The 12,700-nt window shown below is 35.6% G+C and overlaps 1 protein-coding gene across 2 annotated transcripts in view; it reads right to left on the bottom strand.

Moving 5' to 3' along the window:
• Nucleotides 1–3,570: 3,570 nt before the first annotated feature.
• The window catches only part of LOC102602084 (lisH domain-containing protein C1711.05-like), a 15,047-nt gene continuing 5,917 nt past the window's right edge, over nt 3,571–12,700 (bottom strand). For both annotated transcript variants that reach the window (XM_006357047.2, XM_015313268.1), the window contains 4 exons: nt 7,096–7,178; nt 6,303–6,414; nt 4,586–4,638; nt 3,571–4,262 (listed from right to left, as the gene is read on the bottom strand). In XM_006357047.2, the coding sequence (XP_006357109.2) occupies nt 4,119–4,262; nt 4,586–4,638; nt 6,303–6,414; nt 7,096–7,178 (392 nt within the window). In that variant the 3' untranslated portion in view covers nt 3,571–4,118. The remainder of the gene's footprint in view (nt 4,263–4,585; nt 4,639–6,302; nt 6,415–7,095; nt 7,179–12,700) is intronic.

Below are 12,700 nucleotides of genomic sequence, written 5' to 3'. Positions count from 1 at the left end.
CCTAATATTATATACATGCACTTTTGTTACTCAATAATAATAATTCATATTAATTATTTTTAAGTTTAAAAATTATTATATTTTAAAATATTCGCGCAACGCGCGAGTATGTATATTAGTTATTTAAATGACAGAAGATACTATTTAAAACAAACAAAAAAAAGAGAGAGGGTTTTTTAATTTTAATTTATTAGGAGTAGAATAGGATAGGAAATGACTTCAAATTTGAGAGAAAAATTTAAAAATAAAGGTTATAATTAAGAAAGGATCATAATTAACGTTAGGAAAAAAATGAAAAAGAAACCTAAAATAAAAAAAAAGGCATTAAGAAGAAAAAAAAGACTGCCGAAACTATGAATTAGATTGTATCATTTCCTATGTATTCTATTTCTTTTTTAGTTTATTTAATGTTTTTGAATAAAATTCATCTATAAGAAACTATGATTAAATGCATACAAATATATTAATAACGATAAATTTTTAAGAAGTATACTTCACAAACTTGTTCTTTGTATATAGTATTACATAACAAAGTAAATAAAAGATCTGATTAAAATTTGTAGATATTATATTTCACAAATTTATCAATATTATGTGTTAGTATATCATATAACAAAGAAATTATAAATAAAAATATTTTTATTTATTATTCTCACATAATTTTATGAATGAATTTGTTTTTAATATCGTATAAATTTTATTTGATAAATTCGTTGATGTTTGTAATTTGTATAAAATTGCAAGGAATGATGTAGTAGTACCTTCTATAGGTAAAGAAAAAAGGTTATTCTATTTTGTTTTATTGGTAATTTTATCTCCGTTCTTTTTATTTTTGTAACTTATGTTATTTTTATTCGACACCTATATTAAAGTTTGTAATATATCTTTTAAATAATTCACATTTATCGATTAACTCAAATATATACTGTCTAAAGGTTTTTCATTTTCATAAAAAGATAATATAATCAATTTAAATATTTTTTTACGACCGCGCAATTCACTAGTTATATATATAACCGATATATTATAATCATTTTAAGTTATATGCTTATCAATTCAATTGATAACAAAATATTTCAAAGGGACGAGCATACCGACCTTAGGAATATGGAGCATCTGTAGTGTTTTCCGCCACAGTTTCTTTTCTTCTTCTTTTTTTCTTAGTTAATGACTTCAAAATAGTAAACCCTACTTACTTTATTTTAATAAATCTGGGTTAAGAGGTCTAAGGTATTAAATAACTAGGGACTTGATCCATTAACCAACAATTAAATAAATAAATTATTTAATAATTGCCCATCAACTAATTAACTAAAGTTAAACGAATAGTTCAGAATTTCCAAAAAAATAGTTTTCCGGGTCATTACAGATGTATCCCAGATATTCGAGCGAGATAAGAGAGTGACAAGCGAGATGAGAGGGAGACGAGGGCGCGTGATTCGTCTATGTATCCTAGATGCATGCGAATCCATTTGGGTAGAGTGTATCTAGAATAAATTAACCTAATTTTGAGTCCATGTTACATGTATCTAGACGTACTAAAATCTGGTAAGATTCATAATATCACAACATAATGTGCATTTAAGTAATTTGCTCATATGATAGCGAGATTGTTGTAAGTTACCCTTAAATAAATAGTTTATGCCAATAGGCCGACCCCAGCCCGGCCCCGATCAAGTCTCAAGGGCCAAGGGCTTATATGGATTGGGCTTATAAGCCCTAGTTTTAAATGGTCTTGAAAAATCCTATCTCAACCCTACCCCAATAACGGATTGTGGTGGAGTGGTAAGTACCTAATTCATTCTTAATCCAGAGGTCTCAGGTTCGAGCCCCTTTGAGTACAGAGTCGCCTTTGTTAGGGAGCACTTTACCTCCCAATGTCGGACTTTCCACCACGAATCCGAATTTAGTCGAGCCCCAATATGGACGAGCTCCAATATAGATACTGAACACCGAATTGAAAAAAAAAAATATGATCCCGAACACCGAATTGGGAAAAAAAAAGTGCAATATAATGCTCTATGGTACCATTCTTAATTTTTATGGCCAAACAAATCTGCTAACTTTGAGAATTTTAATTCTCAGAACAACCAAAAATTAATATCAAAACAAACGATTCACCTAGTACACACACATTCATTACATTTATACAATCCACCCAACTGCCAAAACAAAAGCTCCAAGTCCTACCAACAGGTTGCGGTGGAATAATAAGTATTCATTCATTCTTAATCAAAAGTCTAGGGTTCGAGTCCCCTTAGTATAAAATCGCTTTTATTAGGGAGCGTTTTACCTCCCAATGTGTCACTTTTCGACGTGAATCCAAATTTAATTAAATTTAGTATAAAAATACCCTCCGTCCATTTCTTAAGTAAAAAACTGCCCTCACCATTTTCGTTTCACCCAAAAATGTTTTTTAAAAACTAATGAACGACTAAAAATAAGAGAAAACTCCTCTAAATTATGGAAAATGAACAATTTTGCCTTCCCTTTTAATTTGATTTTAAATATGCATTTATTATTGGTGAATTGATTCAAATTTGCCGCTCAACTATTGGAATGTAACAACTTTGGCCTCCGTTTGAAATTTGGTCTCAAAATTGTTCTTATCTGACCACCATATATTTACCTATCTAAACTATCACGTTTTTGTATTAAAACACACTTCAATGTTAAGTTAATCTACACATGCCTATTATCGAGTGAGAGCAGTATTATAATATACTAGTAATTTCCTTTGTATATATGTAGGTTTGCAAAATTGCTCTCAAAAAGGAAGAAAGCCCAAGCATTCAAATTCCTCTAATTCAAGCTAACAAGTTCTTGGGTTTTATTACTACTTAATAATTAAATAGCATGCCAAATTAAAGTATAAAGGTTTGGTTTGCCCATCAAGTTTTATATGTTGTTTACTAATCACAAAAATAAAGAGGAGAGGGATAAATTTCAATAGAAATATTTTTTATTGAAGTCCAACTATATTTGAGTCACGTATTACAGAGCCTATTTTTGGAGTAACGCTCTAAAAAATTTTTAAAAAATTCCAACCATTCCACCACAACTCAATGAAATATCCTTTTATGTAATTATGCTAAGAACTATCCTTCTTTAGCATTTAATAAACAATTTTGCACCTGACAAGCGTTATATGGATTTATTTATTTATAAAAAAAGGAACTTGTTGGTAACACAAAATATATGATTAAATATTTGACTATGAACTCAGTCATATTATCATATATCAATTTGAAGTTAATTGAAGAAATTTATAAATTTCAAATCTTAAATACGTCTGCCTATTAGTTTGACAAGTATGTCGTTATCTGTATATTTTAAGGTCCGCGTGATCACCACTCCTGCAGAAAAAGAGTGAATTCACACGGACATGTTGTGTTATCGTATCGTTACCTTAATTCAAAACAAAAATAGGAAAATTACCTGACGGAGCAAACGTATGTTCTCTCGACGAACCATCAAAATCAAGAGGAAATAACACAAGAATATATTATGAAGAGTAAAAAGGCGAAGCTTATTAGGAACAATTCATCCCTGGAAATTATTGAAGCAAAGAATAATCAATCAACACCTTGCCATTTGCCACCTAAGTTGTGCGGACTCTTCACTTTTGATGCCACACCCATGTCGGATTCTCTAAAAATATACTACTTTTGGAGAATCCAGCACACCTGTTGACATTTTTGAAGAGTCTGAGCAACATAGGTTGCTAAAATCCAACTACAATTCAAACAAGGAAAATATATTGTGGTTCTTGAAGACCAATTACTGCTAATTTCACTCCTCAAACTATCACAAGGTAAAAATGTCATGAGCCCCCGGTACACAGAGTTAGATACACGTCCTGGTGTGTGCAAGTTATTCTAGACACCGTTGTTATAAAAAGATTAAAAATAAATTAAAAACATGGTATCTTACATTTGGCTCTCCTTTCAAAGATCAGTTATGAGCTTCCCTTGGGAGGCAGTGAACCAAACAACAAAAGTCCGACCCCCTCATCGCCTCTCCACCCCAAAACGAGAGGAAAAGTTTTAGTATGGAATAAGCTTCCGGCAATCTGCCCAAGAAAAACTGCATTCAAGTACTATGTCATACGTGCTTGTCTAGAACTTGTAATCTGGGTTGTCTCGGAGGCCAAGCTTAGAAAGAACGAGGCAGTAAGAGTCCCAATCTGTCCTTCGCAGATACTTCAATAACTTCTTCCTATTTTGAACCATTTGTTGTAGACCCTTACGAGAGTGCTTATCCTTAAAAAAATGATAATTGACGACAATGTAAAAATAAATATTAGCCAGAAGATGTATAGTATAACAATTCATGCATAACCATGTATAATCTATGTATACCAACTAAAAAAAGTAAACAGTGAATCCGTCTAGCTACTAATGTAAAGATCCCTATAAATAACCAGCTCACAATCTGAAGTAATAAAGTTCTTGAGTTGGCATTTCAAGAACAATCATGCTTTACCATATGACAATAACCAACAATGTGCTATAAATGGAGTTTTCGTGATATGAGTATTCCTGCACAAGATGCTCAATTGGGTACAATTCCGCAGAAAACTCACTTTTTTGTGAAGAACTGAAGATAGGTGCTTTATTTTTGTTGTAAGTTGAGCCACTGAAAACAAAAAAAAAAGGCTAACATTAATATACAATGTAAGAAACTATTAACATCATTGGAGCAGCACATATGTGGCTTGAACTTCCATTTGAATATCAACTTTAAACAAAATCAAATTCAAGCAACTTCCTTACATATGTTTTTCTTTAACAAGTTCAAGAGAAATAACATCTATCAACAGCAAAATTAAGGTATTAGAAGCTGGAGGACAGGAGATCTACAAAGAACTTTGAGGTCTCTCTGCACATGTTGCCAAACAAAAAAGGGAATAGATTGCAATATCTCGCTTAATCCCCGGAATTCACCATTAGGGGCTGTTTTGGCTCACATACTGGTTATGCTGGGATTATAATGCATGGATTGTTTATGTGATGAATAAAAGATGAAAGAATTATTATTATGCTGTAATTAATACTCCCTCTGTTTTCCGAGAAATCTGCTAGGGGCCAACCCTAACAGACAATTGTGGGCTTCAAAACTCGGGAAAACAAGTCCACTTCTCAATCTTTCTCCACTTAAATAGCAAGCTTAGTTCACATGGCACATGGCTCGAACCTATGACCTAAGTGACATGTCCTACAACTTTCGCCACTTGAAGTAAACCCTAGGAGCTATTTCTTCTTGTGTTGTAGCTCTGTCAAAGGGTCACAACTTTATGTAGTAGCTCTCTGTTTTGTATTTCATTAGTTGCAAGGTTATCTCTTAATAGACTGCTGCACCCTTTCTCAGTTGAAGATTTCAACTAATACTTCAGTAAGTGCAAACAATGAGGCCTTAGTTATCCTATTATTTTCAGATTCAGGCACTCTGTTATGTTGTTTTTTAGTCATTTCGATTGTTTGGGGTGCACTGTACTTTCTGAAGTAGTTGAAGAAAATACTTGGGCAGCAAGATCTCTGCCAGACTAAGCGTTTGACTGACTACATCAGATGACTAGCTTAACTTGGAACTTGGAAGTCATTACCCAAATTGTAGGTAATAAGAAGAAAGGCAGATTCCAAGCTTTTCTTGGTCTTTATTCTTTTTGTTTTTTTCTTTTAGGATGGCGACATGTGTTTCAGTCTTTTTCTCCTTCACATTTCTCCAAATTAATACTGCTTTGTACATGATATAGATCTTCCCTATTTGTACAATTACTATCAGAAAGCCATGGGACAAATTTAAATCAGCCTTAGTAAAAAAGTCATAGCAGACTGACTACTATTTCAATGGATATAAATAGAAGATTAAGACAGAGCACAAGCATCAGCGTTGATTAAAATGCTGGAAAGTGGTGTTAGGGGTAGAGGATAATGTCCAATTAAGGAATAGTGATTGGGTAGTTTTTGAAACAGAAAAAAGAACATAGAATCTGCTCAAGTAGGAAGTATTACAACCTCATATGTAGAAATAAAGAAGACAACTTCCCAGATACAAACTGCCCAACAGAACCTTAAAAGTAGCATAAAGAGCACAAAGAATATCAAGTCTAGAAAAAAAAGGAGAGGAAACACATGTGAGGACATCAAGATATTAAGAAAAGCAGTTAATAGGTGCATACATGGTCCAGTCTGAACTCTTGAGGTCTGTACGCCATGAAGTTAAAACTAGAAACTAAAGGTAGTAAAAACAAAAAAGTAGCAACCTTAAACAACATGACATCATAAATCAAGATCACGCACCTTGAACACGAGCAGATCCACAATCCGACTCTGACATTTTAAATTCATCTCTAACTTTTTGTAGCTCCAGTTTCATTTTTTCCCCAGATGACATGTTATCTGGGTGAAAGAACTGTTCAAAATTGTCGATAAGTTATTACATTCACTTAAATGTATGACAGACGCATTGACAGTAGAAATCAGATCATTGATGCTACTTGTTGTACTAAACAAAGTAACAAACAAAAAGAAACAATAAGAGAATAACAAATCAAGGATGAGTTTCTGTAAGTTATGGCTGCAAATCAAGACCACCATCAACCGTGCCTCCCCTTTTCCTTCTATAATTTTTTTTTCTTGATTGCGAAAGTTAAAAGGAACAAGCCAAATTGATACACAATATGACAAAAAGTAATTTAGTCTTGACTAATATACATCTTCCCATCAAGCCATTATTTTTTATTAAAATGGTAAAGCAAAATATAACTAGTATGGATAGATTTTACTCCTTTCTGCTTTTGTAAATATGGTTTTTCAGTACTACCTAAGTACTAAATGAAATACAAATGTTACTAGTTTCAAAAAAAAAATATAACTAGTATGATTGCCTTCACCTTTTGCTGTAATGCAGTTCAAGTGTTGCTTTTATATTATTAAGCCAAATGCATCCACCTTCTACTAGAAAGGAAAGATTATGCTTGCTACTTAAAACTATTCAGTGAAGGCTGGAAATCGAAAAGGGTTTATCTGAAGGAGACATTTGCCATGAACAAATGATTGACAGAAAGATATTTGAGAACAAAATGCTACTTGCCTTTTCAACCAAGTGTTCTTTTGGTGGATGCAACATAAAGCTTGGAGTACCACCCAGCTGCCCCAAGACATCAAGTCTCTGAACTGTAAAAAGTGATTGTAATCAACAAATGATATATCATAAAAGATATTTTCACTATACTCTAAAAAAAGCATTTTTTGCTTACAAAGAAGCACCAAATATAAATCTAAGTGCCGTATCAAAGAACAGAAGTATTGATTAACCCTCAATGAACACTGCACTTATAGCTAATGAATAAGAAAACCAAGTGTGTTACTAGCAAAATGACCACTGGTCCACTAATCAAACGTACAAAGATTGCAAAAATACTATAAACACAAAAAACCATTGATATCAGTGTGAAGGCTTTGCACATTTTCAACAATAATGTTACATTTTATAAGTAACATTGTGCAGGTAAGAACATTTTATTTGGTCTTAGTTTGACTTCAATTGGTGTTTATTAAAGTTATCATTATAGGAATGTAATTTGAGCCGTTGTTGCACAGGAATCGAACTGCTGAAAAACTATATGGTTATTCAGCTGCAGAAGCTCTTGGAAGTGACCTCATTGAATTCCTAACAGATGCTCGGGATCATGATGCTGCTAATAACATAGTACACAGAGTGATAAGGGGTAAGAGTTGGACTGTACAGTTTCCAGTTACGAATAAGCAAGGGGATAGATTCCTAGTTGTTGCTATCGATACCCCTTTTTATGATGATGATGGTACTTTGCTTGGTGTTATTTGTATATCAAGTGACAAGGGGAAGGCCATTAAAAGAAGTACTCTCAGTGATTTAAACACCAGCTTCCATTCTAAAGGTCCAGTCAGAAACAAAAATTCTCAGCATGCAAGAGTGACGCAACAATGGAAAACAACTGCATCCAAAGTTGACCCATCTCCAAGCCTCCTTCTGCTTCCTCACACGACACAGCCTCTTTCGATCCAGTGAATTGGAAATTCAAGCTTCCAAACTCAGGGATTTGGAACCTCTGATGATGCACTTTCACAATTAGAGGCAGATGATGAAGCTGACCATATCAATTTGCCCACCACTCCTTGCAACACCAATTCTTCTCACTTCTGTGATTCTTATCATGAGGGGCTGGACTCAGATATCTCTTCCCAATCTCTTAATTGTTTCCTTCCTCTTCCATGGCATGGTGGTGGTGAACCTTTGCAGCCTGTTGATACCCCTGTGGTGGTGGAAACCTCCAAATGGTCCAAATTGACAATGATGAAAGCTTGCAAGGTTTTGGAGGTGAATGAATCAAGTTTTGAACATGAAATCCTCGATATCGTTCTCAGAATGGAGGAAAAGAGAAAAAATCAGATTCAAGAACAGAAGAAAGTAAAGGACTCTAGGAAAGGGAAAAACAAAGCAGACGCTGAACTGAAAAAGTTGGCTTGGGGACTTCAAGAGGGCAGTGGTAAGAAAGATAGGGGCAGGTCTCACAAGGGTCATTCTAGATGAGAGTCAAAACACTCATTTGGAATGTACAGGGATTAAATAATAGAGATGCACCTTGAAATCTCTTATTTATTAATAATAAAAATGTGGAGCAGACATCATTTGTTTACAAGAAACCAAAATTGAGGAGTGGACCAGCTCTTTAATTAGACAGGTTTGGGGAAATAGGTGGATTTCTTGGGTAGAACTCAAGGCAATTGGAACCAAAGGGGGGATTCTTATTATGTGGGATAAAAGGGTCGGGAATTGTGTGGATTCTGAAGCTGAGATCTTTTTCCTATCTTGCAGATTTGAAAGCCTCAATGAAGATTTTAAATGGGTTCTTTCAGGGGTGTATGGACCTCACACTAATCCGGAAAGAGATGAACTTTGGAATGAACTAGCAGCTATCAGGGTCTGTGGTCTGACTTGAGGGTAATTGGTGGTGATTTTAATGTATGCAGATTTGAAGAGGAAAAACTGAACTGTACTAGAAGATCTAGGGCCATGATGGGCTTCTCTAATACCATTCAAGACTTATAATTGATTGACCCTCCTCTTCAAGGAGCTCAATTCACCTGGTCAAGAGGGGAGGCTCATTTACAAGCCTCAAGAATTCACAGGTTTCTAATATCACCCGAATGGAGTGAAATGTTCAATGCCATTAAATAATACCCATTGCCTAGAGTGTTTTCTGATCACAAGCCTATTGTTCTGGAAAGTGGGGATTGGGAAGCTTCACCTTCTTACTTCAAATTCGAGAATATGTGGTTACAATCAGATGGATTCCTTACATGGTGAGAGATTGGTGGAATTCTTACAATGTTTCAGGCATTCCTGATTTATCTTGGTCCAGAAGCTGAGACACCTAAAGAGGGATATCACCAAATGGAACAGAGAGGTCTTTGGCCAGATTGAATCTCAAAGACAAAACACTGATGGAACTAGGAAGGTTGGACCAAATTGCTGAATAAAGAACTCACACCCCCGAGGAAAATGTGAAGTCACTATGACTGAAACTTGAGATTCAACAGATCGCCATTGCTGAAGAGATCTCATGGAGACAAAAGTCAAGATGTTTATGGCTAAAGCCTAAAAGAAGGTGATTAGAATACAATTTTTTTCTAGAGAATGACCAACTCTCATAGAAGGAGCAACTGCATTGATAGATTGAAGATTAGGGATGATTTAATTGAGGATAAAGAGCTGACAAAGAGAGGAATCCTAGAATTCTATCAGACGTTGTACAAAGAGGAAGAAGCTTGGAGACCCTTGGCTGTTTTTGAAGGACTCTCCACTATCAGTGCTGAAGAAAAAGAGGAGCTAGAAGCACCTTTCAATGAACAAGAAGTATTAGATGCCCTCAAATCTTGTGCTCCTGACAAAGCACCAAGCCTGGTTGGTTTTACTATAGCCTTTTTCCAGAAATCATGGAGCTTTATCAAATCTGACATAATGGAAGCCCTCACTTTCTTCCATCAGAATTGTCAAATGGTGAGGTCTTGCAATGCCACTTTCATTGCTCTCATCCCAAAGAAGAAAGGTGCCCTGGAACTAAAGGACTTCAGGCCAATAAGCCTTATAGGCAGTGTTAACAAACTTTTGGCGAAGACCCTAGCTGAGAGGCTGAAAAGGGTAGTATCCTCCCTAATCTCAGACCAACAAAGTGCATTCATGAAGGGCAGACAAATCACTGATGCATCCATGATCGCCAATGAAGTTTTAGACGGGAAAATCATAAGTGGTGAATCTGGGATCTTATGCAAATTAGACATAGAGAAGGCCTTTGATCAACTAAATTGTCTTATCTGGTCAACATTCTAAAACAAATGGGATTTGGTAACAAGTGGATTAAATGGGTTTTTTTCTGCATCTCAACGGTGAAGTTCTCAATCCTATTAAATAGAAGTCCTATGGGATTTTTCTCCTCCCAAAAGGGAATAAGACAGGGAGACCCACTCTCCCCTTTCCTCTTTATTTTGGCTATAGAGGGCCTCTCTCAAATGCTGGAAAAGGCAAAAGAGCTACAATGGATACAAGGGTTTCACGTTGGGCAAGGATCCTTCAACCTCAGTTATTGTATCTCATTTGCTCTATGCAGATGATACTCTGATTTTTTGTGGAGCAGATAGTCAGCAAGTTTATAACCTCAATACTACTCTCATGGTCTTTGAATCTATTTCTGGTCTTCACATTAACATGATCAAGAGCATAATATACCCCGTCAACAAGGTTCAAAACCTAGAGAAATTTGCTGACATACTCAGTTGTAACATAGGCTCCTTTCCTACCACTTACTTGGGTCTACCATTAGGTGCAAAATTCAAATCCCCTGAGATTTGGAATGGAGTAATTGAAAAGATGGAAAAGAGACTAGCTACATGGCACCTTCGGTATCTATTAATGGGAGGAAGACTAACTCTTATCAACAATGTTCTGGATAGCATTCCTACTTATTGTATGTCTCTATTTCCAATGCCAAGCTCAGTTCTAAAACAAATAGATAGGCTAAGGAGAAGATTCCTTTGGGAAGGAAACATCCAAACTTACAAATTCCCTTTGGAGAAATGGCAAAAAGTCACTCAGCCCAAGGCTCAAGGAGGATTGAGAATCAGGAACCTACAACTACATAATAAAGGTTTACTTTTGAAGTGGCTTTGGAGGTTTGGACAGAATGAGGAAGGGTACTGGAAGGGTATAATCAAAGCCAAACATGGCATACTTGATCATTGGAGGCCAATGAGGAGCAGGGGTACACATGGTGTAGGGGGTTTGGAAACACATCAGCAGTCTCCAAGATGACTTTTCCGGAAAGTGCTTTTCAAAGCTGGTAATGGACTAAGATAAGATTTTGGCAAGACAAATGGCTTGGTGACACTATAATGAAGGGGTCCTTCCCTATGCTATACTAGATAGCCACTAACAAGAATGCTACAATTGCCTAATACAGAGTAGACAACATTTGGAGCCCAATTTTCAGAAAGAACTTGCAGGACTGGGAGATCAATGAACTCCTCTCACTACTACGACTCTGGAGGAATGCAACCTAGATGAACAAACCACAGACAGATTACTTTGGGGCAACACCAAGGAAGAGATTTATACCATGAAGGAGAGCTATAATTTTTGGCATTCACAGAATGGCATCCTTGATGTTTTTCCCTGGAAACATATCTGGTTGACAACCTCTAAAGGTTTCTTGTTTTACCTGTACAACTATTCATAAGGCCTATCTAACTCAAGATAACCTTAGAAAGAAGGGGATGATGAAATTTTGCCAGAAGGATAATGAAACTGTTAACCATCACTTTTACACTGCCCTACAGCAACTGACTTGTGGCATTTTTTCCACTCACTGTTTGGTCTTCAATGGGTTATGCCTTTCTCCATTAAAGATGCCTTTGCTAGTTGGATAGGATGGAGAGCTAGCAAGACTTTGAAAAGGCTATGGAGGATGATCCAAGCAGTTATTTTTTGGAGTCTTTGGAAAGAAAAAATTGCAGTCTTTGATGGAATCTCAATTCCCACTAGCACCCTCAAGGCTATATGTTTATCTACTCTCTTCAGTTGGCACTTTCTTTTCCCGGTAAACAGTGTGGATAACTTTTTGGTTGTTAGTTCCCTAACTCTAGCATAGTAGGATTTTGGGGATCTCTTTTTTGGTAGTTTACAATTTTTTGCTCAGCTAGCTTCATGTTAATTTTGTTTTGATGCAGCTCTTTATTTTCCTTGTAACTTTGCATCTCCTTGATGCCTTTCTAATATAGTTAAACTACTTCACCCAAAAAAAAATTGTGTGAAGGCTTTGCACATTTTCCACAAAAATGTTACATTTTATGAGTAAAGTTTTGGGAGAAACTGTTCTACCCATGGTAGTTTTCGTGAGGTGCTCTTATGCGACTGGGTTCCTAGAGAAGAATCATCAGAAAAAAATATATACTCACAAGATATGTATCAGAATCAATGAATCAATCAGTAGATGACCTCAAATAGTTCCAAATACTTATTACCACAATAGCTACAATTACATATTGTCGTTTATATTTATAATTATGATAGTGGTTGTACGGCCAGCTTTTGTGCACCTCAATTTTTCCACGGGGTGCCTACTAAATCCTACCAGCACAGACACCAGATAGCTCATCCCCTC

This window comes from Solanum tuberosum, unplaced genomic scaffold (genome assembly GCF_000226075.1).
Source record: "Solanum tuberosum cultivar DM 1-3 516 R44 unplaced genomic scaffold, SolTub_3.0 scf00240, whole genome shotgun sequence".
NCBI lineage: Eukaryota > Viridiplantae > Streptophyta > Magnoliopsida > Solanales > Solanaceae > Solanum > Solanum tuberosum.
This window is presented reverse-complemented; position numbering and strand designations above follow the sequence as displayed.